We start from the raw sequence: 27,653 nt of genomic DNA on the forward strand, positions 1-27,653 counted from the left end.
TTGGGTCATTGTGAGGTTCACCATTGTCTAAAGGTGCCGGGACTGAGAGGGGGCGAGGGGCGGTGCTGTGCTGGTGCAGGCGGGAGCGGTGCCAGAGAAGGGGCAGCCTCAGGTGCGGGGGTGGGCGAGGGGGCTTTTTAAGATCACGGGGCTCGCAGCCCCGTCTGTGGTGCGCAGGGCGCTGTGGCGCTAAGGGGTGGTCGTGGCTGTTTCTTCTTCCCGCTCCGTCCCGCCCACCGAATGGCAGAGAGAAGAGCGCCGCCATTTCAGGAGCTCCCTCCCTTCCCCTTGCAGGCTGTGGCAGTAAAAGCGGTGCCGCGCCAGCGGCTATGGGAACAGGGTCTCGCCCCTACCTACCCCCGAATTTATTTTTTCTCGGCTGTGTGTCGCTTCCCTTGCCTTTTGGAAAGAGGAGTGGGTTGAGCGGGTGGCGGTCGGCGTGTAAGAGAATGGGGGAAATAAAAGTACGTAAGTTGCAGAAAATATTTTCCTACAGCTATGAGAGCGCCCAGTCAAGCACTACAGCCATTACCCTCGTTTCGTTCCCCGAGTAAAGATCAGGATATTCGTGCCTACTTAAGTATGAGACTTTGCTCCCCAGACCCGAAAAAGACGGCTAAGCAATTTTGAGTATTAGGAAAGCTGAGAAAAACAAACTCCTATTTTTCTTTTCCCTCTAACCCCAATAAGAAACACTACTAAATAAGCGATTTGAAGCTCTTTTTTTGAGATTTGTGGGTGGCTCTGAAAAGAGCCTTTGTGTTGTAGAAGCGCTGGGCTTTTGCAGAAAGTGAGTTTAGCCGCCAAAGCCGTAGAGAGTGCGACCCTGGCGCTTGAGGGCGTAGACCACGTCCATGGCCGTGACCGTCTTCCTCTTGGCGTGCTCCGTGTAGGTGACGGCGTCGCGGATGACGTTCTCCAGGAAGACCTTGAGCACGCCGCGCGTCTCCTCGTAGATGAGCCCCGAGATGCGCTTGACGCCGCCGCGCCGAGCCAGGCGGCGGATGGCCGGCTTGGTGATGCCCTGGATGTTGTCGCGCAGCACCTTGCGGTGGCGCTTGGCGCCGCCCTTGCCGAGCCCCTTGCCGCCCTTGCCCCGGCCAGACATGCTCACACGCTCCCAAAGCAGCAAAAGCAATGAGGCGAGCCAGCCCCCGCGCGGGTCTATATGGGCGGCGGTCCGACCTGGTTGGGGACTGCGCCGGGGCAGGGCCGGGGCGGGCTCTGTGCGCGCCCCTCCCCCCGCGGGCCGGGCCTTTGCCGCCGTCGCTCCCGGCTCGGGCCCGGCCCCGCCCCCGGAGCCCGAACCCGGCGGGCCCGGAGCGGATCCGGCCGGGCTCTCCCCGTGCCCGCCGCGCTCCGCCCGCCTGCCCGGCCCCGCCCGAGGGCTCTCGGTGCCCGCACGGAGCGGGGCCCCGCCGGCCGCGGGGCTGCGGCACAGCCCGGCCAATGGCGGCGGAGCCGCGTCCCGCCCGCGCTGCGCCGCCGCCAGCGAGCTCTGCCCGACAAAGGGCCCGGCCCGGCAGGGGACAGAGCGGGCGCTGCGGTCCCGGTTCTACCGTAAATGAAACCTTTTCTGCCGAAGGCTGAGAAAGGCGGGTAATGTGCTGTAATTTTTTATTTCTTTTCCCCTTTGAGTGGGACTTTTTTTTTTTTTTTTTTTTTTTTTTTTTGGTCCTTATGGGGAAGCCTTGTCTGTACCACATCTCTGACTTAATAATCACTTGGCTTTGCTGTGTTTATGGGACTGGTGACCTAATGAAAGAACTGATTTGTATCTCTTACTGTTGTACCCATTAAACAATCTGCATTATATCTGTGCTTTTAAAGATGTTGTATGTGATGGATAATTGTCATGGTCCTATTCTTTATTGAAACATAATAAAGCATTACTTTTTTAAATTTCCTTCTTCTCAATTTATTACTTTTTGAACACAAAAGTGGTCTGGAGGTGTTATTTTTTGCTGGGTTGTCTGTTGGCTGCATGAGTCAATTCTGCTGAAATGACTCCTAAAAGGCTTCAAGCTTTGCATGTACACAACTACTTTTACTTTTTCCGAGTTATTATTTACATTTACTATGAATATATATACTACTTTTACTTTTTCCGAGTTATTATTTAAATTTACTATGAATATATATTTGCAGTATTTTTACTTTGTTCTGGAAGGGTTGTCAAATAAATGCTATCCCATGCAGTGGCTATATACCATCTGTCTTGGCAGGCGTTATCCTCTGGTTAATTTTGCCTGTGTGCAGTGCACAGGTTTGGGGGTTTTTGCCGGTGAGCTATTTCTCAATTTGTTTGATCCTCCCCTTCTTTTCCCTGTTTCCAATGGATGCCTATTACTATACAATGCTTCTTGAATGTGAAAAGGTTTTGCTTGGTACTTTTGCACATTCACATTTTTACATTTGAGCCATCACTGTTTTGTTTTGTTTGTCTTTTTTCACTACCTTTTCTGAGAAGTTCTCATTCTCAGGGGAGATGATAATGGGGACTTTTAGATTTACTTTTCTCTCTCTGTAGATCTTTTGTATGCATGTTATTTAATACAGGTTATGTTTGGCCACCACCCTGATACGTATTTTCATTTGCAGATAGCTAGGCAGTGTTTACATCTCTTTATACCTATTAATACGAAAGTATTTGTTCTACAGGTATAGCAAACACATATTTATCTTTGAATTTCCACACTGATGATGGTTGTAGGACAGATGAAACTCTTCCGGTTGTTGTGGAAGCAACCAAGACCCATGCAGGCATTTGCTCATTTCTCCACCAGTGGGACTGAGGAGAGAATGAAAAGGGTAAAAGCAAGAAAACTCATGGGTTGAGATGACAGTTTAAAAGGGAAAGCAAAAGCTGCAGTCACACACAAGAAAACCAAACCAAAGAATGAACTGACCACTTCCCATGGGCAGGCAGATGTTCAGCCAACTCTGGGAGAGCTCTGATCACTGAAATGCGTATTTGGGAAGATAAATGCCATCACTTCAAATGCCTTGCCCTTCCTCCTTCCTCCTCCCAGCTTTATATTCTGAGCATCAGGTGACAAGGTCTGGAATAGCCCTTTGGGCAGCTGGGGCCACCTGTCCTGGTCTTGTTACAATCTCCCAGGCATACCAAACTTCCTCACCCATTGTAGCATCACAAAAAGCACAAAAGGCCTTGGCTCTGTGTGAGCCCTGCTAAACAACAACAGAAACATCACTATATTATCAACCTGGTGCTCTGCACAAATGCTAAAGATAGCCCCATGCAAACCACTGTGAGGAAAATAACTCCAACCCAGGCAAAACCAAGAGATTTAGAATCACTGTCTTTGCACAGTATTTATCATTACACTTACTCAAGGAAAAAAAACCCAGATATTTATACACAGTCTTTCCCCTGCTGTCACTGCATTTATGGGTTACAACATAGATAGAACTCAGTAAAACTTCTGTATAACTATAAAACATATTCTTCCCTGTCTATTACTGCTCTCAGTATTTGATATCACATACCTTTTCCTTGGCAGTGGTGAGTGTGCCTTTCTCTATTTATTTATATTCAGATGACCTATTTTGGTCTCTTCAGGACTCCTTTAAGAATTACTTTTCCCTTTTCATGTGGCACATTTAGTCTTTAATCAGTTGTCTTTTTTTTTGTACATCTACTCTGTAGCTTTTCTTTAATTTCATTTCAAATGTATAGGTGCTGATATTCTTGCAAATTATTGAATTAAAAAATTTAATTTTATTTATGTGGCTTAATGAGCATAGTTATTCCGCCTTGCAAAATGCCTGGTTCACCTCCCTTGTCCAGTGTTAATTGGCATTTTGTCAAAAAGTTGCAATCTCTTTCAGAATCCATTTCTTGATGCTTTTTAGTTCCCGAGATCTCTTCGTGTGGTGCTTATTGTGCAGTTAATATTTTTTCTATCAAATTTAGCCTTTGCTTATTTTTAAGTCATATTTTCTTGATCTTCTCTGTATTAGACCACCTTAAATAATTAAGGTTTTATCATTATCCGGGGTCCTTCACTTTCTAAGTATTCTTAAGACAAACTCAGATGAAGAACTACAACAGGTATCCGTGTAATTTGTTCCTAAGCAATACTTTCGCTTCAAAAGAATAAACTCCACAGATTATTTAGAGTAAATTTTTATTATGGCAAATTTTACATAGAATCCTTGTAGATATGACAGCAATATAAAAGTACATAGAATACATTCATGCATTACAGTGTGCTTGGGTTATTCAGGGAAATACTCTATATTTCAAGGTTGTCCATGTAATGCTTACCCAAATTTATCTTTTCCCACACTATGTAGCTTAATTTTCTTGGTTTTATTTTAACATACTTTATTTGGGTGTTACTTTTCTAAATTTCTTGCCAGCATCTGTGGGTATAAAGTAAGTGTGTGAAGTAGTGAAGTATTGAAGTATTAGGACACTTCTGAAGATAGACAAATTTAACCCAAAAGGAGGAGCAAACAACCTTTTCACAGGAACTCAAACATTTCAATGTTATGAAAAAGTAAAAAGGAGTTCTAAGCAATCTGAATTCACTGAATCCTGAAATAACACTTCATTTCCTATATGACATCCTTTATTTTATGGCCAGTCTCATGTTTAATGGCCAGTGTTGCAGGACAGGTTGGGGATGGCAGGAATGACTGAGAGAGTGACTCCACTTCTTTGCTCACTCTAGGAGTGCCAGCAATTCAGCCCTTCTCTTCCCCTCTGCATCTGCTTTCAGTCTCTCATCCTGACTTTCCTCCCAACACTCCAGTCCATCCCAAAAGAAAACCATCCCATTGAGGAGGCTTTTGAAACAATGTGATTTTCAAATTTGTTTTCTCTTTAATGATCTGCTTTTCTTTTCAGGAAAGCTGTTAGCTGAGCTGAAGGAGTCACTGATCTCTCAGTGGATCTGCCAGCACATGTATTTTTACATCCTTGCGAGAATTAATATTAACTTAGAAACTCTCTGTGGGCATGTTTTTTAAATCAGCTAAAAGTATCCTGATGGAAATACTGAAATCAGAGATACAGATTTGTTTCATCTCCTGAAGCAAAAGCTTATGATAGTGCTACTTTATTTAGATGAAACATTTGTGAGGGAAAAGGAATAATCTTTTTTTGCATCATCTTTCTAGGGAGATGAGCATCCCAGAGCACTCTCATATATGAAATGTACAAGCCCAGCTAAAAATAGAGATGGATTTTTGCCGAGAGTGATGATCAACACAACTAGGTATTACAGAACTTGTCTAATTCCACTGAGAGGAAAAGAAAATATTTTTGAAAGTTGCAGCACAAGCAAAATTAAGGCTTTGTGCACCCTACTGACATGGAGACTCCAAGCTGGCAATCCTTGTGCAGCCCCTGTGGTTATCTGCACACAATAAAGGAGAATCGCACCCTCCACACCTCAGTGTGCCTAAATTACTACCAGACTCTTTAAAGTTAAATTTTCACTTATTTACTTTTTTCCAACTAGAGTTTCCAATTTCACTGCCTGTCCTCCCCTTGTGCCTGATTCCCAACTCGCTCTTCAGAACTGTCTCACCAACCATTTTCCACCTTTACTGCACCTAATAAAAAAAAATCTTCCCACATTTGAAAACCATAAATAAATTAAACAACTGTGTTCAATGCTCAGAACCACTACAATGAAATTTACTTGAATGTCTAGAAACACCAGAAAAGGAAAAGAGAATAAAACAGGATTTTGTATCTTGTTGCCATTGTAGCAATAGTTCCACCCAGCAGTGTACACATTTCTGGCCTCTAAATAAATAAACTATTGCAAGAGGTAAAGAAATTTCTGAGAAAAGTGATAAAGCTGATTTAATGGTTAAAATGGCTTTTCTACTAAGCATAATACTAGGACACCTTCAGAACAAAGACCACTGACTGAAGATGTTCTTGCTTACCTTTACTACCTAGCAGGTCAGGGGTTAAATATATCAAACTTATGAAGTCTAATCTAATAATAAAATTAGTTACAACCAAAGAGTTATTGACATCAGAAATGCTGTCTAAATTTCCTAGGCAGTTTTAAAAAGTAAATAAATCCTTACTCTATAGGCTTTTTTTCAAATCAGGGAGAAGAGAGAAAGATGATGTGTGGAAAGAAATTGGTGCCATCTCTCTCCTCACAGAAATCAATTCTGGACTACGCAGCTGCTTGCACAAGCCCTAACACTGGTGGTAAATAGTTCATAAACGGATCCATTTCACTACATGCAGGTCCTTAGGATCAAGTTTGGGTTTTTTGTAAGGTAAAAAACCAAAACCAAATCCTCTCCCCAAAAAACACCAGTCTCAAACAAAAAAATTATTCTACCCTTTCCTCCCTCCCAACCCTGGCCAAAATATAAAACCAAACTAACAAACAAAAAACTCACCCTCAAAAAAGCTCCTATTTGAGTTCTTAACTACTGCTTTTTTGTGTTTTCCCTGGGCTTCCATGTTGCTAGCACCCTGGTTTGTGCCAGTATTCTCATGATTCCCTCAGAAAATACTTGTGAAGGCCATAAAGGAATCCCATGACAGGAAACACCTGTAACTTCTACAGGAAGAGGACTTGTTTTCTATTTGAGAAGAGAAAAGAGGCATCATTTGTATGCAGAGTGCAGAGGCCTGAAACAATCAAACCCCTCCAAGATGTGATACAGAGGTGCCTCCTGGAGAGGAAAAAAGGTTTGTTTGCATCAGTCCTGGTTCTATGGCAGGGTTGTTTCTGTACCTGCAGCCATGCATTGAGTGTTCCAGGACGGAATAGGCAAGGAGAGGGGAAGGATGCAATGATCAGGAGCTCCTGACAGAAGTATTTTATCATGTAGGATGGACCATTGATCTCTCAGCTTTGAAGCCTGCAGAACCAAAATAATATTTTCTAACAGAGCAAGCTGGAACATCCCAACTGCTCCTTGGGTTGTTTTGGTTTTGTAGTGGGTTGTTTAGGGTTTTATTTGTTTGGTTTTGTTTGGTTGTTGAGGTTTTTCCCCCCTTAGGCCGGGCAGCAGCCGCGGTATAACAAAACAGCAGTCAAAAACCACAGATTAGCAGCTGAGAAAAGGAATACGAGAAGCATTCAAAACACGGGCTGGTTTTACAGCGGGCAGGGCGAGATGCTCGTCACTCATCGCGGGGTCCTCCAGCGGATCCATCCTCACCGGCTGCGGATTAGGGAAAGGAAAAGGACTCGGGGGCAGGCAGGGAGGGCAGCGCAGGGAATGCAGGGGAAGGGATGGCGGAGGGAGGGAGGAGGAGGAGGAGGAGGAGGAGGGAGGGAAGCTGCCGCCCGGGCAGGATTGGCTGGAAATTGCTGCAGCCCAGGCGGGCGGTGCCTGCGGCCCCCGCTCCCCGCCGAGCCGAGCCGAGCCGGGCCGGGCCGAGCCGAGCCGGGATACGGCCCAGGGGCAGCGCTCCAGAGCGATGGAGCCTCCCCTTCCCTGAGCTGTGCCACGGGAACGACAGGGGTGTCACAGGGGCGAAGGGAAAGCACACAAGGGACGGGCTCACGGCAATCCGCTGTCCTGTTGGTATCAGATATATTACATCTGATGTCTATATTACATATATATTTATATTATATTATATTATATTATATTATATTATATTATATTATATTATATTATATTATATTATATTATATTATATTATATTATATTATATTATATTACATTATATTATATTACATTATATTACATTATATTATATTACATTATATTATATTATATTCACACAAACATAACAGACTCAAAGCATTTCTGTGACCTGCAGACACAGTTTGCTGCCATTGCAAATCTGCAGCTGTAGAATCTGCTGTTGGCTTCCACTTCCACACAGACGTCCTGAGCGTCAGCATCAATGGCTTCCAAAATGTGTGGATGGAGAAAAGCGAATTTCTTACATGTTTTCCAAAGTCTAGACTGATCTTGTACTATGCCTTTTAGAGAAATAAACAGTAACTTATTCTTTAAAAAGTACTTTTGGTGTCTAAGCAGGTCTGGGCTTAAGTGTTTAAGAAAAGTAAATTACTAATGGTATTATTCCAATTATTTACATAGAATAACACCAGATTTGCAAGATGCTCCAGCTGTATTTTATGTTGGTATTGCAGAAAGATACTAAAGAAACTAAAAATTTGAGTGAAGGAATTTGAGAGCAATTTAATAAAAGAATTATAAAAGCTTAACCATTGCATAGACTATGTGATGCAAATGTTCATTTAAGTTTTGCAAGGAAGAGCCTAGAGCATCGTGGGGATAGCATTGGTATGAGGTAATTAATTAATTCCCTTCACGTTTGGTCTAGGTGAACACTCTAGCTTGCTTACATTATCAATAAAATTTCTAGCCTGAAGTAAAATTCTCATGAAACAAACAAACAAAATTAAAATCAGGTCATCCTCTAAGACTTTGGAAGACTGCTTACTACCAAGGGAGTTGGAACAGTATTTCTATCCTGTCCTCAATCAGATCTCTAGACTAAAATCAAGCATAGACAGTCTTTTTATAAAACAAACTAAAAAACCCAAATAAAAAACCTCAAAACCAAACCAAAAAACAAGACCAAAACAATGTGAATAAGATTTTTGGAACGAAATTAATATCCAAGGACTTTTTCTGGTACTCTATGTTTACTAAGACAAAGCCAAAAAGTAAGTGTTCTTTTATAACATCATATTTTTAAAATTTGATTCTTAGCATCCTTTTGAATGTTTCTGCAACTGAGCATAGTTTCATTTTGGGTTTTTTGTTTTGTTTTTCTTTGGGATTGTTTTTGGTTTTTAATATTGTCTTGCACATTATCTCTCCCTGCTCTATGGAAAAACAAGAAGCTATTGGATAATTACAAGTTAAATAACATTTACATGGGAGCAAGCAATCAGAGAGATTGCCCTACCTATGTTATGGTTAGTACTTTACAGCATAAGGATATATTTTGTGTGGACCTAAAGTTCAAAAGTAAATTAGGGTCATATGATACAAAATGTTTATTTCATGATCAAAAGCATCAGTGATGCACTGTTCTTAAATCTAAGGCCTTCCTCCTTTTTGAGAATTTAGGCTGGCTGGATAGACAAAACTGTATTTGGGAAGGGAAATTCCACATCTGCAATGAAATAAAATATTGTGCTTTTAAAAAAAACACCACTTTCAACCCTCATTTGTCCCATACTCAAAGAAGTAATATAATACATTTCTCCCTTCTATTTCAATATATAAAAACCTTTTATATATTGAAATGGTCTTTCATTTAACTGTGGTATGCAGACAGAAAATGTGTGCATTTATAACAAGCAGTTACCCGAGGTAGAAAAACATATTGCCCTTCTCCATTAGTTGTGAATGACTGGCCAGGAGAAACTCAGATATGCAGCAATTGCATTAAAACATTCCAGGCAAAATTTAGCTGAAGAAAAAGAGGAGTTAGCATACAGAACTCATCAAATCTCCTCTACTAACAAAAATACACTTAAACCCATCATGAAAATCCTGTTGGTGGCATAGAGAATGTCACGATATTTTAAAATCTCTGTATAAGGAAAGCCAGCTCATTACATGAGCTGTCTCAAGGAGGAAACATGGCTAGAAAATCGTGAACTTAATGGATTACAATGCTGAGCTTAACGAGTGTCTAGTGAGGAACATGACAGAAAAAAAAAAACAAACACTTCCCACTACAATAGAACCTACCCATATCTTATTTGAAAACTGTTAAAATACATTTTCCTAATTATTTTTAAAACATCAGCGCGGGGGGGGGAGGGAGAGAGGAAATAAGAAATAAACCCAACAAAACCAAAACATGTGATTTCCAAGAGAAGCAGAACATAAACACCGAAGTGCCTGAGAAGGAAATACGAATATTGCTCTTGAAAAGAGATGCTCCCTCCTCACACCCTGTGTTCAAGGGCAAAAATGAAACCCGAGAGAGGTTTCTCTTTCAGGATTTTCAAATGGCCCAATCAGAACCTTGTACAAATCAACTCCCTTCTCCAGGCCCACATTATCTCTTCCTTCTCTACTAAATATACACCAATGGAAGCTTATTTTGCCAAATATGCAAAATAGAGCAAAATTGCAATTATGAAACAACAACAAAAAAAAAACCCTGAAGTGTTTTAAACCTAATTCTAGCATCAAATTTCAGAATGGTTACCAATAAAGTCCTGCAGTTCCTTCTGTGTCAAAGTCCAGCTCTGAATGGTAGATTATTAATATCTAATGCAATTTCTCCAGCAGAACAGAGGTTATTTTAAAAAAGGAGCGGGGGGGGGGGGGGGGGGGGAGAAGTCTTCTGTCTATTTTGGGAAAGAAAAGGAAAATCCAAAAAAACAAACATGGAGAAAACCCACCAAAAAAAAAAAAAAAAAAGGAAAAAAAAGCCCAAAACAATAACAACCAAAAAAATCACCAAGCAACGGAAAAGAACACAACCTTTGAAAATTGTTTAAGAATCATAAACCGCTTAGAAACAGAGCCACGATTCTTATCTTGTTTCCAAGCGAGATTTCAGCCGGGCACTCCCACGTTATCTCCCTCTGCCTGAAAAACATTTTCCATTAACACAAGGCCCCAGTGACTCATTCCTCCGCCTCCTGAGGCACAACACCGGAAAAAAAAAAAAAAAAAAAAAAAAAAGAAAAAGAAAAAAAAAAGAAAAAAAAAAAAAAAGGGAAAAAAGGGGAAAAAGGAAAAGCAGAGTTTTCCTCGCCTTAGTTCTCAAGGGAGGATTTCAGGAACAAAGAAAACCCCCTCCCCAGCCCCTGGGCAGCCTCACTCGGAGGCTCCCGGCGCTGCATTCCTGCCTTCCCTTCGGGCAGTTTTCCACATAAAACATTACTGATAGAAAACCAAGCTACAGCGTCGTTTATCTACACCTATTCTAACAAAGGAGGGAAGGCCATGTTATTTACAGCGGGAACAAAATTAAAAATAATAAAAAAAAAAAAGGTAAAACCCCCAAAATTACCCTGTTCGGAGGAGGGAGGAGAGGAGCTGCCGCCGTCCCCAGCAGCGCGGCCCCGCAGGCACCAATGGCGCGGAAGCTCCTCCCTGCCAATCCCGATCCCTGGCCTGTGACCGGGATTTTCCAGCCCCTGGCACCCCGGGAAGGGCGATGCAGAGGCTGGCAGCTCCAAAGAACACAGCTTCCACATCTGAAGGCCGTGCCCTCTCCTCGGGGCGCCAGGGGCTCCCGCAGCCAAGCAGGCCCAGGCAGCCGTAGCAACCAAGGGCCCTAAAATGACAACTAAGGCTACCAAAGCCAAAAAAGTGGTACTTAAGAGCTCAGAGAAGCCATAGGCAGCAGGATCCGGGAGAACATAATTTATAAGTAAGGGAGACTTTTGCAGAAAAATGTCAAGAGCACCTCATTCTGCCAGGATGAAGGAGAAAGAATTACAACACCAGTTCAGGGCCAGACGAGTACATCCTGACTCCCTTCCCGGGCATATGTGACTTTCCTTAGGGCTTCTACACGAACTGACACTCGAGCCAGTTCTGCAGCTGTCACCATCACCATCACAATAATGAATTCTTAATTCAAAATACCTGATGCCATCTTTTGGAAACCCTCCTGGACTGCGCCCCAGGAAAGTACGTACGGTTATCTTAAAGCCTGAAAGGCTGCAAAAAAGAGAAAAGAGAAGCACAGAAAGCAGCAAACGGCAGGAACCCCTATGCAGGAGGCTCTGGAGCCTCCGTTCCAGCCCGGCCCGGGGCAGGGCCCCGCTCCCCGCGGTTTGAAAGGCCCGCGCTCCGGCCGATTGGGCGCCCCGGCCCGCCCCGCCCTTCCTGCCCCGGGGAGCAGCGCTGCCCCCCACGGAACCCACCGGCTGGGAGGGAGAGGCAGCCTTGTGGAGCCCACATCTCCTCTCAAACCATACAGCGGTGACCGATTTCATCCGTGGAAACCGCTGCCTTTTATTGATTTTTTTTTTTCAAAAAGGTTAACTGATGCACGCTTACAACATAAGTAACTTCTAGGATAAAGAAAAAAGGGAGGAAGCCACAGAACACCAAGGCAGAGCCCAGAGATACATAACATTATAGACACCGCCCCTTAAGATTTCAGGTTTTCCGGTATATTAATACAGCATGTATTCCTGGGGTCAAGCGTTCCTGCTCTTTCTAGGAAGATGTGGGTGGCTCTGAAAAGAGCCTTTGGGTTGTTAGTCAGACGAGATTTACTTGGCTTTCGCCTTGTGGCTGTCGGTCTTCTTGGGCAGCAGCACGGCCTGGATGTTGGGCAGCACGCCGCCCTGCGCGATCGTCACCTTGCCCAGCAGCTTGTTGAGCTCCTCGTCGTTGCGGATGGCGAGCTGCAGGTGGCGGGGGATGATGCGCGTCTTCTTGTTGTCGCGGGCCGCGTTGCCCGCCAGCTCCAGGATCTCGGCCGTCAGGTACTCCAGCACGGCCGCCAGGTACACCGGCGCGCCCGCGCCCACGCGCTCCGCGTAGTTGCCCTTGCGCAGCAGCCGGTGCACGCGGCCCACGGGGAACTGCAGCCCGGCCCGCGACGAGCGCGACTTGGCCTTGGCCCGCGCCTTGCCGCCCTGCTTCCCGCGACCCGACATGGCTCACGCAGCTGGATTAAAAAAACAGAGCCGAGTACGCGGAAAAACTGCGCGAAAGGAGTAAAAAAGACGCCGCGAAAATGAGTAAATGCACAGAGAGCTTAAACGCTGCCTTTTATACCTTCCTGTTGAGGCCGGCTTGGACTTCTGATTGGAGGAGAGAGGGATTGTGAATTTAGCCAATGGGAATGCAGATGAGAAAGTCAACCAATGGAAGATGCAATGTATTTGACGTCACTGAGACGAGCTGTCCAATAGCGAAGGACACTGTTGAGTCATCTCATTTGCATACCGTCTCTATAAATAAGGGTGGCTCCGGTTTTGTACCTACGTCGTTCCTGCGTTAGCCAGGTGTAGACAGACCCGTAAAATGCCGGAACCAGCCAAATCCGCTCCCGCTCCTAAGAAAGGCTCCAAGAAAGCTGTCACCAAGACTCAAAAGAAAGGTGACAAGAAGCGTAGAAAGACTAGGAAAGAGAGCTACTCCATCTACGTGTACAAGGTGCTGAAGCAGGTGCACCCCGACACGGGCATCTCGTCCAAGGCCATGGGCATCATGAACTCCTTCGTCAACGACATCTTCGAGCGCATCGCGGGCGAGGCCTCGCGCCTGGCGCACTACAACAAGCGCTCCACCATCACCTCGCGGGAGATCCAGACGGCCGTGCGCCTGCTGCTGCCCGGCGAGCTGGCCAAGCACGCCGTGTCCGAGGGCACCAAGGCCGTCACCAAGTACACCAGCTCCAAGTAGGGCGCCTCGGACCGTCACTCTCAACCCAAAGGCTCTTTTCAGAGCCACCCATATTCTCAGTAAAAGAGTCGATCACAGTTTTTTGTCGGTGAGTGGGTGCTTGTACTGTTTTAGTTACTGGGTTAGTACAGGCTGTCAGAAGATGAGGGAAAATTGTTTATCCTGTTTAGGTATCTAGAAAGATTTGTGTCCTCTTGTCTGTTCTGTTCTGTCAGTTGGTCCCGCAGGTCTATAAAAAGCATGTTAAGCCCCTAAAGAGTTTTAAAGCCATTAAAGGTTTCTGTCTTAATTTCAGACTGTTTATTCACAAAGACAGTTGTCCCCTTTAAATACGAGATGTCATTCTGGAGTGACTTGGCCATAAACCAAAGTGGCTTGTTTACCGGGAAACTAGGGATTAACCTGTAATGATTTAAAGACGATATTTAACGAAACCAATAGCGACAGGCAATGCAGGTCCATTATGCTATAGAGAACAGCATAATTCTATTAGTCCTAGAGATTTCATAAGGAAGTGGTGTACTTTAATAATGTCGAAGACATTAGTAAAATACACCACCGTGCAGTGGAAACACGGCAGAATTAAGAAATGCGTAAGTGACAACACAATAGGAAATCAGAAGGAAATATAAGAGACTTGGGGGAAAGAAAAAAAAAAAAAAAACAGAAAAGCGAGGATGAGCGCTTTAACGAACCTCAGGTAGCTCGGGATGCGCAGGGAAGGCTGCATTTGGGTAAACGCCTTTTAAAAGGGGCTTAAATCTAGGATGTCCCGGGCAGAGGCTGCGAGAAACCCACGGCAGAGACAGAGTAAAAACTCCACGTCTGCTGCGGGCCGCAGCTGTGCGAGTGCTCCGGGCGGCCGCCAGTGCCGCTCGGCAGGGCGGAGCTGAGGGATGAGAGAGGAGGGAGCGCGGCCGCTGCGGGCAGGGTGGGGGGGGCGGGGAGCGGCGGGGAGCGGCGGCGATGGCGGCTCCCGCCTGCCCCCCCCCTCACCCCCCACCGCCCGCACCGCGCGGGATTTTCAAACTCGGCCCTTGTCCAATGGCAGCCCGGCTCTGCGCGCTGGCCAATCACAGCGCGCTGCTGCCCATAAATAGCGGCCCCAGTGGCCGCTGCCCGCTCAGTCTCCGTTCCCTGCGCGGTTCGGGATCCTCGGCGGGCAGCGATGGCGCGCACGAAGCAGACGGCGCGGAAGTCGACGGGCGGCAAGGCGCCCCGCAAGCAGCTGGCCACCAAGGCTGCCCGCAAGAGCGCGCCGGCCACGGGCGGCGTCAAGAAGCCGCACCGCTACCGGCCCGGCACGGTGGCGCTGCGCGAGATCCGGCGCTACCAGAAGTCCACGGAGCTGCTGATCCGCAAGCTGCCCTTCCAGCGCCTGGTGCGCGAGATCGCGCAGGACTTCAAGACCGACCTGCGCTTCCAGAGCTCGGCCGTCATGGCGCTGCAGGAGGCCAGCGAGGCCTACCTGGTGGGGCTCTTCGAGGACACCAACCTGTGCGCCATCCACGCCAAGCGCGTCACCATCATGCCCAAGGACATCCAGCTGGCCCGCCGCATCCGCGGAGAGCGCGCCTGAGCTGTCGGCAGACGGAAGTTTCAGACCATCGAAAACCCAAAGGCTCTTTTAAGAGCCACCACAACGTCATTAAGGAGCTGTAAAATCCTAATTATGTGTAAGAAGTGATGTTTTTGGGTGGCTTATTGTCGAGAGGATCTTGCGCGTCAAGTAAGTACAAAATTACGCATAAACTGAATTCTGTAGGAGTCAGATCCTGAGTTTTGCAAAACTGTTGTGCAGTTAATTCTTTTAACGTAATTTTGCTAATTCAAATTTTCTTTTAGGGTTGAAAACTGGTCTCCATTTTTTTATCTCACGTCATTTTGGTTGTAGGAAACAGCTTTCACTGTTCTCCAAGGGAAGCTATTTGCTTAAAAGATAAGTGGGTTTTATTTGTTACCATGTCTTGATACAATTTGTTTGAATTCGCAAAGGGAAGTTCTGTAGAATCTTGCTCCCCTGGCTGGAGAAGTTAAATGCACCCTAAATGTCTCCAGTGTGTTGCAGATGCGCTGCCTCTGTGTCCCTCATTTAACCTCACCGTTTGTCAGCAGCAAAATCGTATCTTGTATCTCGCCGTCCCGTCCCCCGCCACTTGTTTTTTTATTGATTTGTTTTTGGGAGGGCCTGTGGCACTCACTCTGTTTCTGAGAGCGCAAGAGCTCCTTTCCCGCCCTCCCTGGAAGGACTCTCCATCGGCGCTTTCCTCACTGCCCTATCGCTCCTGGCCGTGAGCGACGTCCCGCGGGCATTTCCAACCCATTTCAACCGCTGCAATTTATTCCCGAGATAAAATATTTCCAAAAGCGGTGGAGGGGCGGGTGGAATCCAAGGTGGAGGCAAGGATGTTTTCAGAGTCCTTTTCCCGAGCCGTGTGCGTGCTCCTTGCTGGAGTCTCGTCTAGGACCGCACGTGTAACATCTTTAATGGATGGTTGGGGATTTTTGGCTGCATCAATCTTCTCTGTCGTTATTGAGGCTCCCAAAAAGGTTTCTTGAAGTTACCACAGGCCGAGTGTTTTCCAAGAAGCATCTGTGCTGGAAAACTTAGCAAGTCTAGAGTAATTTCTAAATGGAGGCTCTTCCCCATTCGTCGTGTTCAGTGATTTTTGTGAACCTACCTAGAAAACTGATTTCTCCCTGACTGTAAATTCAGTCACACACAAACCCCTGCTCTCCTAGTCATTAGATGTGTAGTTGCCTGAAAAATGTACATTTCTAAAATTATTTCGGACTTTCTGGTCCCTTTGCATACATATATATATATATACTAATGCTACAGGTAGATTTAGGTAATCTGGGGAGCCTGCTGTTCCACTGAATTATTGGAAATTATGTTCCTTTGGTTTTTCGGTGCTGCAAATGAGTACCGGTGGCTTTAAGAAGCTTAAACACAGCCTTCATTTAAACCAGCAAACAAGGAGCCGCTGAGAAATGCTTAGAGGAAATATTTCTCCCAGAAAGCTTAAGATTGCAAGGTTCAGTTTAGTCTTAACTGCTGATAAAACCTTCATTTTAGGAATATTTCCTTCTCCCTGTGAGAAACTTGGACTCTGCAGCAAAATCCGACCAATCAAGAGCCTCGACACCATTTTCTTTCCTCTGTTTTTCTCGCTTTCAGCCATTTTCTGTTTCTGAGCCTCGGAGGGTTAAAAGGGAGGGGGGAGGCGTCGGGAGCCGGGCTTTGGGAATTCAGAAGTCTCTGCTGTGATTTATTCATCCATCCCCCCAGATTTGTTCATTGCATATGACTGGTGTTTTTCCAAACAGATTTTTTTATTTCTGTAGATTGCTGGTGGGACTGCAGAAATGAGATGTAGTGAAAGCTAACTCATTTCATTTTCTGATACGGCCAAAGACATGTTTACCTGGACCTGTTTGCATATGCTTATAGGAAAAATAAATATTACATCAAGTAAAATCGCTTTTTCTAGCGGTTTGTTTAGAAGATATTTGATATCTTATAGAAGATGTTGGTCAGACTAGTTACATTTCAGAAAAATGTAGCATCAGAATTAATGGGTTTTTTGGTTTGGGATGAGAGAGGAGGTTTGGGTTTGTGGTTTGTTTTTGGTTTTTTGGGTTTTTTTGCATGTTGAAGAAACAAATTATATTTAAGCAGTGAGACAGGTTTTATTTGCCTTCATCTCTCTTTTCCTCTTGTCTTTTGAAGACCTCAAACTGTTTTACTAAATTAAGTATTTGGATTAATTCAGAGAGAGTTGCATGCTCGAATGGTAAAAAAAGAAAAACACTTAACACTTCATCAGCTGAGAAAGAAAGATGTGCAGTGCTCTTTATTTTCTCAGGTCTCGTATAAACCATAAATTATAATGCCTGAGCCTGAAGTCGTTTTGGGGTGAAATGCACAGCAAATGGGTGGCAGGCAGACACAGGTGATGTGGTGCAAGATTCCCTAAGTCCAAGCGGGAATAAACGTGGAGGTTCCTCTGGTGCCAGCAAGGTTCAGCTGCATTTCTTTGCTTTTTTGCAGGGGAGCCTGAGATAAAAGAATGCTGCCAAGGCAAAGCTGGATGCGAGCAAGAGCTCTGTGCTGAGCAGCTGAGGATTGGCTTGACAGCTGCTGTTGGTAATTAAAGTGCATTTGCAGGTGATTTTAGATGCTCAGCAAGATACTTGGCTAGGACTGTTCCTGGCCCTTTATCATCCTCCATGGATGAACTCGCTCAAATTAAAATCATGGCCTGGAAGAATGTTCTTATCAGTCCAACAGGTAAAACAGAGCATCACTACTGACATTCTGCTGAAATGCTTCATTTCATCCAAATACATAAAAGGTCTGATGACAGCATCTTTCTAGAACAAAAAAAAAAAAAAAAAAAAAGAAATTGAATCAGTCCTACTTGACAGCTATTAGTTTCTGAAAAAATCTGAACAGATAAATATCCATATGAAAGCAAGGTTCTCATTTGAATTAACTCTTTTAGTGTAAGTATTTTGTAAAGGTGCTTTCCATGCAGGCCAGCATGTAAAGATAGGTCTAAACATGTTTCAATCTGCAAGTCCCTCTTGTGGGCTTCTTCACCATCTGAATCACCTGTTCATTCCACCAAAGTCAAGTTTGAACTTGGCCAACCACACCTCTCCTACAGGCCTGGCCATCACTGCTCTGCCCTCTCCTCTCCTCTCCTTCAGGTCACATTCTACCTTCAGCCTGGGCCCCAGCACGTGTCAGATTGTAGATGTGCAAACAACATGGTCACAACACTATCCACATTTATAAAAAATTTATATTATATATTAGAAAGCACTTTGTCAGCTACTCCCATGATGGCATTAATTACACTGGCCACAATAACAGGGTCTGACCCTAGGATCCTGCTGATTAATGCCCTTGTCCTAGTGAATGTTTCCAATTTGTGTTTCATTGGTTCTCAGGTTTCAGCTTGAGTTGGGTGTCTCTGAAGGGTGACCACTACCCCAAAAATTAAACTTTAATCCCACACGGGGCACCTAGCACTCAATTCCCAAGTCCATCACTTGTTTCTGGTCAGTTGTCTGCAGTTGTCTGTTTTGTTTTAGGAGTTGTGAGGTGGTTTTTTGTTTTGTTTTGGGTTGGGGTTTTTTTGGGTTTGTGGTTTTTTGGGGTTTTTTGTGGTTTTTTTTTTTTTTTTTTTTTTTTTTTTTTTTTTTGGTTGGTTGGCTTTGGTTTTTTGGGTTTTTTCTGTTTTTGTTTTTTTTTTTTTGGGTTTTTTTTTTGGTTTTTTTTTTATCTGACATTACCTCAATTCTTGGAGTTGTTTCCTTGGTCTTCCCCTACCTTTTTGATTCTGCTTTGGTTACTGTAGCACCATTAGCTTTTAACAAAACCTTTTATTTTGATCAGCTCTTGTGGCCTAATGCTACAACCACTCCAGCCACTAATGCTAAACTACTTAATACATCATGAGAATATGCAGAATGCAGTTAATGGAAGTTTCCTGTAACACAAGATGGAAAGCTCTGTTCTCAGTGAAGCTGTTATGGCAATGCCAGGGTTTAGTAATAAAAAGAAAACAAACTAAAGGAACATTAATGTATCAAACCAATGCAAACTGAGTTTGAATTAAACCCATTTGTACATAAAACAGGGTAAGCCCATCTGGCTGGAGGCCTTAGCCCAAGTCTGTGATGAGTGATAGGGATCAGAGAAACAAATCCTGCAGCTCCAGGGACACTGGGGTGGCAAAGGACATGCCCCAGCCTTGCTCACTCCATACTGCTGTCGTCTGTGCCAGCCGTGGTGCCCTGCATCTCAGTCTAAAGGTGCTTTTTGGTCTGGCTCCAGGTTCAAAGAGCCCTTAAGTCCAGAGCCCCAGGGGCAGTGGTGCCACCCAAGCCATGCCAGGGTGAACCTGGCACTGCCCCAGCCCTGCTTTCCCCACCCCTTTCTCCTCCTGGGCACTCCAGCCTCAGCCCGAGCCTGCTCTGAGGGTGACATGTCAGAGTCACAAACCCACTCCTGCAGGGACACTGGGGTGGCAAAGGACATGACAAGGGCAGCGTGGCCCTGCCCCAACACTGCTCCCTCCTCACCTCTCTCATCTGGGTCGCCCCTGGTGCTTTATCCAGTGCTTTACATGGAATGACAATGTTCAGTTCCATATCTGGTTCCCCATCCTTCGTGTTCTTTTACCATTTAGCACTGTGAGGTTTTAGTCCATTAACATGAAGATGCTTTTTTAATGATCAGTTTGTCTTTACAGATCAGCCAAGTCTGTGCCCTGCTGTGCTGTCATCTGTTCTCATGGGGGGGTTAAATGTAGTTAAGATATTAAAAAAAAGTGGTTATATATCCTCTATGTCCTTAATGCTTCTCTCTCTACACTTTATTCTTGCTCATCACTCTGTTTCTGAAGATCTAGTGCCAGGAGTATTTGATGTATTTATGGGTATCCCCTTTCCCTCTGCGCATGGATTTTCATTTATTATGCTGTTCCAAGCACAGCACTGATCCATCAGGATGGATCTGTGAAGCCACACAAAATTCTGGCCTGTAAGACCTTCAACTTGTGATGCCATCAGTAGGAAAGTAATTGATCCAGAGGGCACATGACATACTTCTCTGTAAGTGTTCCATATGGTCCCATGGATTTTAGGACAGTGTGCCAATGCTGTAATGAACATATGGATCTAGAGCTGAAGGCATGATGTGAGAGGCATGACCAAAAACAAAGCACACACAAAAACCAAAAAACACATGAACAAAACAAAACAAAAAAGTGTTTCTGAGACACTGCTTTTCAGGAACAACAAAAAGTCAAATGTAAATCTCTGTGTGTGTTAGATGCCAATTCAGTGTGCTGAGGTCTGAATGTTTCCTGAATTAATTCCAACTCCTGATAATACATGGAAAACAGGTAAGATCTCCATTGCACCAATGTAATGATAAGTGGCACTTCAGAATTTCTGAATGCTTTGCTGCAGTCAGCTAGATCTGTCAAAATCCTTGTCACACTGAGATTGAAACACTTCTAAGCAACAGACAGGGCCAGCTGCAATTCAAGTTAGTTATGTTGTGAAACAGAACATTAAGGATGGTTATCTTCCCCTCCTTTTTCCTAAATGAAGTATGCTGTTGGTTGCTGAAATTAAATGTTATTTCCCTTATTTGGGCCAGTTTTGAACTTCCCATCAGTTCTTCCAGGCAGACTCATCTGACAGGTTGTTGTGGTTTTGTTTTTCGGGAAAAGGAACATGTTTGGAAAAATTTAAGATCACTACATGGATATGGACTGGTTCACTTCCAGGAGGGATGCATTTAAGAGTCCAAGAGTGGTAAATATACAGACACCAAAGGCAAATGGAGTGGTTGCCAGCATCTGTCACTCTCAGGCTCCTTTGGTATTCTCAGTGTAGGCCAATACAACACAGAACTATTTCCAGAACAGAAGCGTCACCTCAGCTCTGCATCCAGTGCTTGAAAACTGTAACAGAGTCTGCAGCAATTCCAGGCCAGTCCTTGCTGGGTTTTGTGGTTGTTTAGGCAGGTGCATGCAGAGTTTGAGTTCACCTCACAGCAGCAGCAGCACGAGTGCAGCCTACACTGAAATAAAATGAAAAGTGAGTTCAATACTGATTCCATGATGTGAGGACTGAATTACAATAGTAATGTGTGTGCATGCATGTGTGCATGCAGTCATTATATGTTTTCAAAGATCTGTAACTGGGATCTTTAAATGGGAAGAATTTCTTACCATGCTTATAAAATTCATCCAATTTAAAGGCCCTAAAATGCATGGCAGCAAGGCTACATTATAGAGGTATTTCATAACACACAGTATTTTGCAAGCAGCTGTATATGCTGTATTTTAAGAACACTTTCAAGTAATAAAATTTTATCCTCAAGACTTTAGAGGGTGAGGTTTGTCGGTTTTTGGGGGGGTTTGTTGTTTTGGGGTGGTTTTTTTTTTAGTTTTTTTTATGGGTTTTTTTAAGTGTAACAGGCTGATGTGACAGGAGGGTGTCCCACAGGTGCAAATGGATGGGTCACTGCCTTGTGGAAGACTCCAGCTGAAATGTGGGAATCAAACAGAAGGTTGGCTGGCCGTGCTTATCAGGAGGTGACCAAGCAGGAAAGGCAAGAGGGCCTCATGTTAGGGAAGAATGAAAAGCAAATGCACTATGATGCATCCCTAAACGCTGGAGTCACAATTCCAAACCAAGCAGTTGCCTGAGTTATAGAATAGATTCTATCAGTAAGTTTATGGCTTCATAAAAGAAGGCTGAAGAGCTTTGAACAAAGTTGTCTGGTGCAGAGGGAAATAGAAAAAGAGCTGAAAGATAACCACAGCAAAACAAGCAAGCAAACAAATGAATGAACCCCAGCAAAACCAACCAAATCCAGAAATGTTTCATTATTTTCCTGTTTGGAAAAAGTAGTTTGGATAAATCTGTCTTATAAAAGACAGCAGATTCCTTTTTGATCATGTGTCTACTACACTTTTGAGAGGATGAGAGCAGGTAAAGAAAGAAATTTCTTACCCTAAAATGTGTGAGTCATTAATAAGAAAGAATGATCCTAAGGAATGAGACTATTGTTACAGCAGCACATTTTTTTCCTTCTCTTTTTCAAAGTTACACAAAATCATGCCAGTGAAAATGTTTTATAATGATAGGAGTTCTCAGAATATGAAGACTAATTGCAAATTAAAACAGAAATCACACCGAAACAAAATCCCTAAAAGGTTCTTTGGTAAATTCTTATTTTCATACTTTAAAAAGATTTATTTATTTCTATGTCAATATTCCTCTAGTAACTGTAAAGATTATTCATTATTACCCCAAATCAATAGAAATTTCTGAAAAAATGTTGCTGTAAAATTAGAAAAAGAAAATGCCAAGTGGCCCTAAATGTTTTTTAATTGTGAAATTGAGTTTAATCTCAATATAAATTAGTTTAATAGTATCTATGTCAGGAAGGAAAATTTATCAGTTTATTCAATCCTGCCTTAATCCAGGAAATTTAGTAGTACTGGAACATTCACCTGTATTTTGGTATTGACTGTAAAATTATGAGTAGCATTCCTATTTTAAATGGTGCATGTTTAGCAAGGGGATAACCCAAACGAGAAAAACTTCAAATTGTCTTTCCATTTCAGTGTGGGGCAAGAAGAGGTCTCCTACTTCCCTCGTAAGAAGCATTCCCAGAAAATGTTGTGGCAAGCAATGTCTTCTGCCTTATGGTCTCTTATTTTCTATGCTTTCAGCTTTCCTAGAAATGGTGAAAAATACCCTGCATAGGTAAAGGTATGACAGACAAGATGTATGTGTTAGCACATGTGAGCGCTTCTGTTTCCAGGGAAACAAACAAACAAAGCCCAGTAAAACAAACACAGGCCACAGGACTGTTCACCCTTTAATCCTCACTGAGGAAATTCGACATTACATTAAAAAAAAGAAAAAAAAAAAGGAATAAAGGAAAAGTCCTCTAGCCATGACACGGCTTGAGCATTTCCTTCCCCTGCTGTTTTAAACAAAAAGAACTTAGAAAGAAGTTGTAGGTCGCAGAGGACAAGGTTGGCAGAGATTATAAAAATTCTCCCGAGGAAGGTGTCCATGCAGGCACATGCGAACAACCAAAAAATCAAAAAGGAACACTTGAAGCGTCCAAAGCAGGAGCAGAAGCCGGGATGAACGAGGCGAGAGCAGCGCATGAGAGGCGGGGCGGGAGCGCAGGGCGAGGGCCCGCATTGGCAGGATTTTGCCGCAGACCCGCGGGCAGCGGGGAAGGGAGGCGAAGGGGGCGCCGGAAGAGGGTGCGGCGATCCCGGCTCCTGCTCCGGGCCGAGACTCGGAGCTCCGGGGAGCTGTGACCGCGCGGGGGCACGGCCGGGGCGGGACGGGAGAGCAGCCAAGGGAGGCGAGCGCTGGGAGCGGGAGCGGGAAAGAGCCGCGGTCGCGCCGCGCGAGGGAGGCGGGGCCGGGGAGGAGACCACGCCTTTTCCTGCAGTCCTCAACCAGGTCGGCTCCCGGGTAATAAAGGGGCGCTGAGGGAAGATGACTGGACGCAGTGCGGTATTGAGCGGACTGTGTGACCATGTCTGGCCGGGGCAAGGGCGGCAAGGGGCTCGGCAAGGGCGGCGCCAAGCGCCACCGCAAGGTGCTGCGCGACAACATCCAGGGCATCACCAAGCCGGCCATCCGCCGCCTGGCTCGGCGCGGCGGCGTCAAGCGCATCTCGGGGCTCATCTACGAGGAGACGCGCGGCGTGCTCAAGGTCTTCCTGGAGAACGTCATCCGCGACGCCGTCACCTACACGGAGCACGCCAAGAGGAAGACGGTCACGGCCATGGACGTGGTCTACGCCCTCAAGCGCCAGGGTCGCACCCTCTACGGCTTCGGCGGTTAAACTTAATATAGTTCTAACTCGCACTGTTAAAACACCAAAGGCTCTTTTAAGAGCCACACACAAATTTCACGAATAGAGCTTGTAATTACTTGAACTAGTAATGCAGAGGATAAAAAATCTGAAAAATTGCGTAATAATTCAAACCTATATTGTTAGTTCTTGGGATTCATAGTACATAATCCACATTTTTAAAAAGTGGTATTTGCAATCACAGCTCTTATAAGGAACGTGTGGTGGCTCTTAAAAGAGCCGTTTGGTTTATAATTTGTGTCCTTTTACTTGGAGCTGGTGTACTTGGTGACGGCCTTGGTGCCCTCGGACACGGCGTGCTTGGCCAGCTCGCCGGGCAGCAGCAGGCGCACGGCCGTCTGGATCTCCCGCGAGGTGATGGTGGAGCGCTTGTTGTAGTGCGCCAGGCGCGAGGCCTCGCCCGCGATGCGCTCGAAGATGTCGTTAACGAAAGAATTCATGATACTCATGGCCTTGGACGAGATGCCCGTGTCGGGGTGCACCTGCTTCAGCACCTTGTACACGTAGATGGAGTAGCTCTCTTTCCTTGCCCTCTTGCGCTTCTTGTCGCCCTTCTTCTGCGTCTTGGTCACCGCCTTCTTGGAGCCCTTCTTCGGTGCTGGAGCAGACTTCGCCGGCTCAGGCATCCTTAATGATTTTTGTCAGGATCTTCCCCGTAACACAACAACATCGAAAATGGCGCCTACCCCCCCCCTATTTATAACGGCGTTATGCAAATTATAGGATCGTAATTGGTCCATTCCTATTGGACTAGAAAGTACAACGTAACGTCAGGCACTTCCGTCCTGTAACCGCCAGAGCTCGGGCGCTGCATTTACACAATCGCGCCGCATTTAGGGTCCTGGGTCTAAAAACAAATAAGCAGCGCGTGATGCAAGCTGCACTGGGTGGACATTCACTAGCGTACTCACCACCAATGACTTTAACCCCATGATAACTTCTAAATTCTTACCTTTTTCAGGTAAGAACCCTTTTAATAACCTTATCCACACGGACGCAAGGATCAGTAATTAACAGCTCTTATGGTGAAATTGTGTGCGGCTCTTAAAAGAGCCTTTGGTGTTTAAAACAGTGTAAGTTAGAACTATGTTAAGTTTAACCGCCGAAGCCGTAGAGGGTGCGACCCTGGCGCTTGAGGGCGTAGACCACGTCCATGGCCGTGACCGTCTTCCTCTTGGCGTGCTCCGTGTAGGTGACGGCGTCGCGGATGACGTTCTCCAGGAAGACCTTGAGCACGCCGCGCGTCTCCTCGTAGATGAGCCCCGAGATGCGCTTGACGCCGCCGCGCCGAGCCAGGCGGCGGATGGCCGGCTTGGTGATGCCCTGGATGTTGTCGCGCAGCACCTTGCGGTGGCGCTTGGCGCCGCCCTTGCCGAGCCCCTTGCCGCCCTTGCCCCGGCCAGACATGCTCACACGCTCCCAAAGCAGCAAAAGCAATAAGGCGAGCCAGCCCCCGCGCGGGTCTATATGGGCGGCGGTCCGACCTGGTTGGGGACTACGCCGGGGCCGGGCCGGGGCGGGCTCCGTGCGCGCCCCTCCCCCCGCGGGCCGGGCCTTTGCCGCCGTCGCTCCCGGCTCGGGCCCGGCCCCGCCCCCGGAGCCCGAACCCGGCGGGCCCGGAGCGGATCCGGCCGGGCTCTCCCCGTGCCCGCCGCGCTCCGCCCGCCTGCCCGGCCCCGCCCGAGGGCTCCCGGTGCCCGCACGGAGCGGGGCCCCGCCGGCCGCGGGGCTGCGGCACAGCCCGGCCAATGGCGGCGGAGCCGCGTCCCGCCCGCGCTGCGCCCCCGCCAGCGAGCTCTGCCCGACAAAGGGCCTGGCCCGGCAGGGGACAGAGCGGTCCCGCTTCTGCGGTAAATGAACCCTTTTCTGCCGAGAGCTCAGAAACGGGAGTAAGATGCTACGCGTGTGTTTGCTTGTTTTCTTCCCTGTCAGGGCAACTCTTTAAATTTCCACCGTGGTGGAATTATTTTTTGTGTCCCATGTCCTAGACTTAATGATCACATAGCTTTGGTTTTTTTGTGGGTCTGATGTGTTGATGAAGGAGATGATTTATGCCTCTTGCTGCTATACCTATGACAAAAAATTATACCACACTTCATGTGCTTTTAAAAAGTGGCACGTGGTGGTGATTTTCATGGTCTCACTCTTCACTGAAGCTATTGAACTATTCCTTTCACTGTTTTTTTTTTTTCATTTAATATTACTTTTTGAACACAACCAGTATTTTTTCCTTACTGCTGTCCTACAGCTGCATTCATTTTAATGAGTTCCATCATCTTAGTTACCTTTAGTATTTAGTAGTTTTAAATGTTCATTCTTTCTTTTTTTTTTTTTTTTTTTTTTTTTTTTTTTTTTTTTTAATGCATGGTTTGCTTCCTTCCCCTCTTTGCTCTTTTTTTTTTTTTTTTTCATCTTGGTCTTTTTTAGTACACTTAAATTTTGTTATTGAAATGACACATATATTTAATGTTTCTCCAGGGAGTTACAGGGTCTTCAAATGATAACAACACTCAACAATTTACAAAACTAGAATACAAAACTTGCTGCTACAGGTGACAAAGTATGGAGGAAATCATGCAATTATGCCTAAAATTTCAGTCTCAACAACTGAAAGATCTACAATAGCTGCCCACAGCCTTGCAACCCAGCTTCTCAAATGTGATTCTAAGGTTCCTCATGCACTTTAAAATTTTCCCAAATAATCCCAACCACAAGACAGATGTGTCTCATCATCAGTAAATTTGCAATTTTCCTTATTGCTATGTGCTGTCTCCTCTTGATGGCCAAGTTGTTCTTTACCTTTTCCTGGGACTTCTCGGTTCTTTTCTCTGTGTTCCCCATAGAAAATTACACCACACTAAAATAAAGTTATCTTCAGAAATTAATCTAAATCTCCAGCAAAGATCCCTGTTGTGGATGAGAGGCAGCAGGGCTGTGGAGAGAGGGCAGGTATTAAAGCTGAGCAGCGAGATAACCAAGGTAGAATTGAGCTGCTCTTTTCAACACTGCTTTGCCTCCACAGTTTAGGAGATATAAATAGCAGAAGCACTTTCAAGTAAGCCTTTCTCACTGGGAAGGAAAAATATTCCACCCTTCCTTTGTCTGCTTCCCTTCAGACTCCACTACTTTGCAAACAGACCGGAGATCTGTGTGGATCTCTGTTTCTGCTCAGCATGGTAAAAAGGAAAAGAGGGCAGAAGCAAGACCAGCTTGCTAAGATCTCTTTTTTCCCTTGTCCTAGACAGGTGGCATGAGCCTACACAAGAAACCTTTCTCCTCTGATACCAGGTAAGTCCATTCTTTGAACAGTCCTTAAAGTTTCCAAAAGGAACTAAAATCATATTTTCCTCTTGCACAATGAATTCATATTAACAAGAAAACAGCTTGATTTTCTGGTTTGTGATAATTTCCAACTGCAGAATAAAATCCACATCTAATTTTTAGGGTTATCATGGTTTTGGCTTAAACACATACTTCCAATACTTATTCCATCTGTGAAGAAATCCAATCATTTAATGTTACAAATTAAATCACCGCTTCCATCTCATTTAAATTGATGAAAAAGAAACCACACTCTATGGGCCAAAAAGATTAGTTCTAAACACGATTAACAGTGCTTGTATTCCAGACTCCATATCTTTCCTTGCATCTGTTGCATCGTTTTCCCTTTTACATTTATGCCGTGGCTGTTACAGACTGTTCTATGAAGATATGCTCCTTGTAGGAAAAAAAAAAAAAAAAAAAAGAAAAGAAAAGAAAAAAAGGAAGAAAAAAACAACAGTAGCAGAACCCCTCACAAGTTGTTTGTTTCTGGGTTTACTTTTTTCTTTCCTCAGAAATGCCCTTAAGGAGGTTTTGCTGCTCCGAACCCGCC

General features: G+C 45.1%; 7 protein-coding genes across 8 annotated transcripts; 3 read left to right on the forward strand and 4 right to left on the reverse strand.

Moving 5' to 3' along the window:
* Nucleotides 1-738: 738 nt before the first annotated feature.
* On the reverse strand, nucleotides 739-1,114 carry LOC134417492 (histone H4). The gene has a single exon (XM_063154752.1). It carries the CDS (start codon nucleotides 1,106-1,108, stop codon nucleotides 797-799), a length of 312 nt encoding a protein of 103 aa, XP_063010822.1. The 5' UTR covers nucleotides 1,109-1,114; the 3' UTR covers nucleotides 739-796.
* A 10,795-nt stretch (nucleotides 1,115-11,909) lies between these two features.
* Nucleotides 11,910-12,718, reverse strand: LOC134417475 (histone H2A-IV). Its single transcript, XM_063154735.1, has one exon. The coding sequence runs from the start codon at nucleotides 12,585-12,587 to the stop codon at nucleotides 12,198-12,200; it is 390 nt and encodes a 129-aa protein (XP_063010805.1). The 5' UTR covers nucleotides 12,588-12,718; the 3' UTR covers nucleotides 11,910-12,197.
* A 185-nt stretch (nucleotides 12,719-12,903) lies between these two features.
* LOC134417482 (histone H2B 8) lies at nucleotides 12,904-13,415 on the forward strand. The gene has a single exon (XM_063154743.1). It carries the CDS (start codon nucleotides 12,958-12,960, stop codon nucleotides 13,336-13,338), a length of 381 nt encoding a protein of 126 aa, XP_063010813.1. The 5' UTR covers nucleotides 12,904-12,957; the 3' UTR covers nucleotides 13,339-13,415.
* Nucleotides 13,416-14,506: 1,091 nt separating this feature from the next.
* On the forward strand, nucleotides 14,507-17,747 carry LOC134417469 (histone H3). Of its 2 annotated transcripts, none has more exons than XM_063154728.1 (2): nucleotides 14,507-15,067; nucleotides 15,184-17,747. In XM_063154728.1, the coding sequence occupies exon 1, from the start codon at nucleotides 14,507-14,509 to the stop codon at nucleotides 14,915-14,917; it is 411 nt and encodes a 136-aa protein (XP_063010798.1). In that variant the 3' UTR covers nucleotides 14,918-15,067; nucleotides 15,184-17,747. The 2 variants fall into 2 exon arrangements, with proteins under 2 accessions (XP_063010798.1, XP_063010797.1); XM_063154727.1 differs by having other exon boundaries at nucleotides 17,393-17,747.
* A 5,690-nt stretch (nucleotides 17,748-23,437) lies between these two features.
* On the forward strand, nucleotides 23,438-23,749 carry LOC134418011 (histone H4). The gene has a single exon (XM_063155860.1). It carries the CDS (start codon nucleotides 23,438-23,440, stop codon nucleotides 23,747-23,749), a length of 312 nt encoding a protein of 103 aa, XP_063011930.1.
* Nucleotides 23,750-23,843: 94 nt separating this feature from the next.
* Nucleotides 23,844-24,440, reverse strand: LOC134417468 (histone H2B 7). Its single transcript, XM_063154726.1, has one exon. The coding sequence runs from the start codon at nucleotides 24,403-24,405 to the stop codon at nucleotides 24,025-24,027; it is 381 nt and encodes a 126-aa protein (XP_063010796.1). The 5' UTR covers nucleotides 24,406-24,440; the 3' UTR covers nucleotides 23,844-24,024.
* A 370-nt stretch (nucleotides 24,441-24,810) lies between these two features.
* LOC134418061 (histone H4) lies at nucleotides 24,811-25,192 on the reverse strand. Its single transcript, XM_063155909.1, has one exon. It carries the CDS (start codon nucleotides 25,184-25,186, stop codon nucleotides 24,875-24,877), a length of 312 nt encoding a protein of 103 aa, XP_063011979.1. The 5' UTR covers nucleotides 25,187-25,192; the 3' UTR covers nucleotides 24,811-24,874.
* Between the last annotated feature and the right edge of the window lie 2,461 nt (nucleotides 25,193-27,653).

Source organism: Melospiza melodia, chromosome 4, assembly GCF_035770615.1.
Source record: "Melospiza melodia melodia isolate bMelMel2 chromosome 4, bMelMel2.pri, whole genome shotgun sequence".
Lineage (NCBI taxonomy): Eukaryota > Metazoa > Chordata > Aves > Passeriformes > Passerellidae > Melospiza > Melospiza melodia.

Excerpts from the sequence above, each read along its gene's own strand:
- LOC134417492 (XM_063154752.1), bottom strand. The coding sequence starts at position 1,108 with ATGTCTGGCCGGGGCAAGGGCGGCAAGGGGCTCGGCAAGGGCGGCGCC.
- LOC134417475 (XM_063154735.1), bottom strand. The coding sequence starts at position 12,587 with ATGTCGGGTCGCGGGAAGCAGGGCGGCAAGGCGCGGGCCAAGGCCAAG.
- LOC134417482 (XM_063154743.1), top strand. The coding sequence starts at position 12,958 with ATGCCGGAACCAGCCAAATCCGCTCCCGCTCCTAAGAAAGGCTCCAAG.
- LOC134417469 (XM_063154728.1), top strand. The coding sequence starts at position 14,507 with ATGGCGCGCACGAAGCAGACGGCGCGGAAGTCGACGGGCGGCAAGGCG.
- LOC134418011 (XM_063155860.1), top strand. The coding sequence starts at position 23,438 with ATGTCTGGCCGGGGCAAGGGCGGCAAGGGGCTCGGCAAGGGCGGCGCC.
- LOC134417468 (XM_063154726.1), bottom strand. The coding sequence starts at position 24,405 with ATGCCTGAGCCGGCGAAGTCTGCTCCAGCACCGAAGAAGGGCTCCAAG.
- LOC134418061 (XM_063155909.1), bottom strand. The coding sequence starts at position 25,186 with ATGTCTGGCCGGGGCAAGGGCGGCAAGGGGCTCGGCAAGGGCGGCGCC.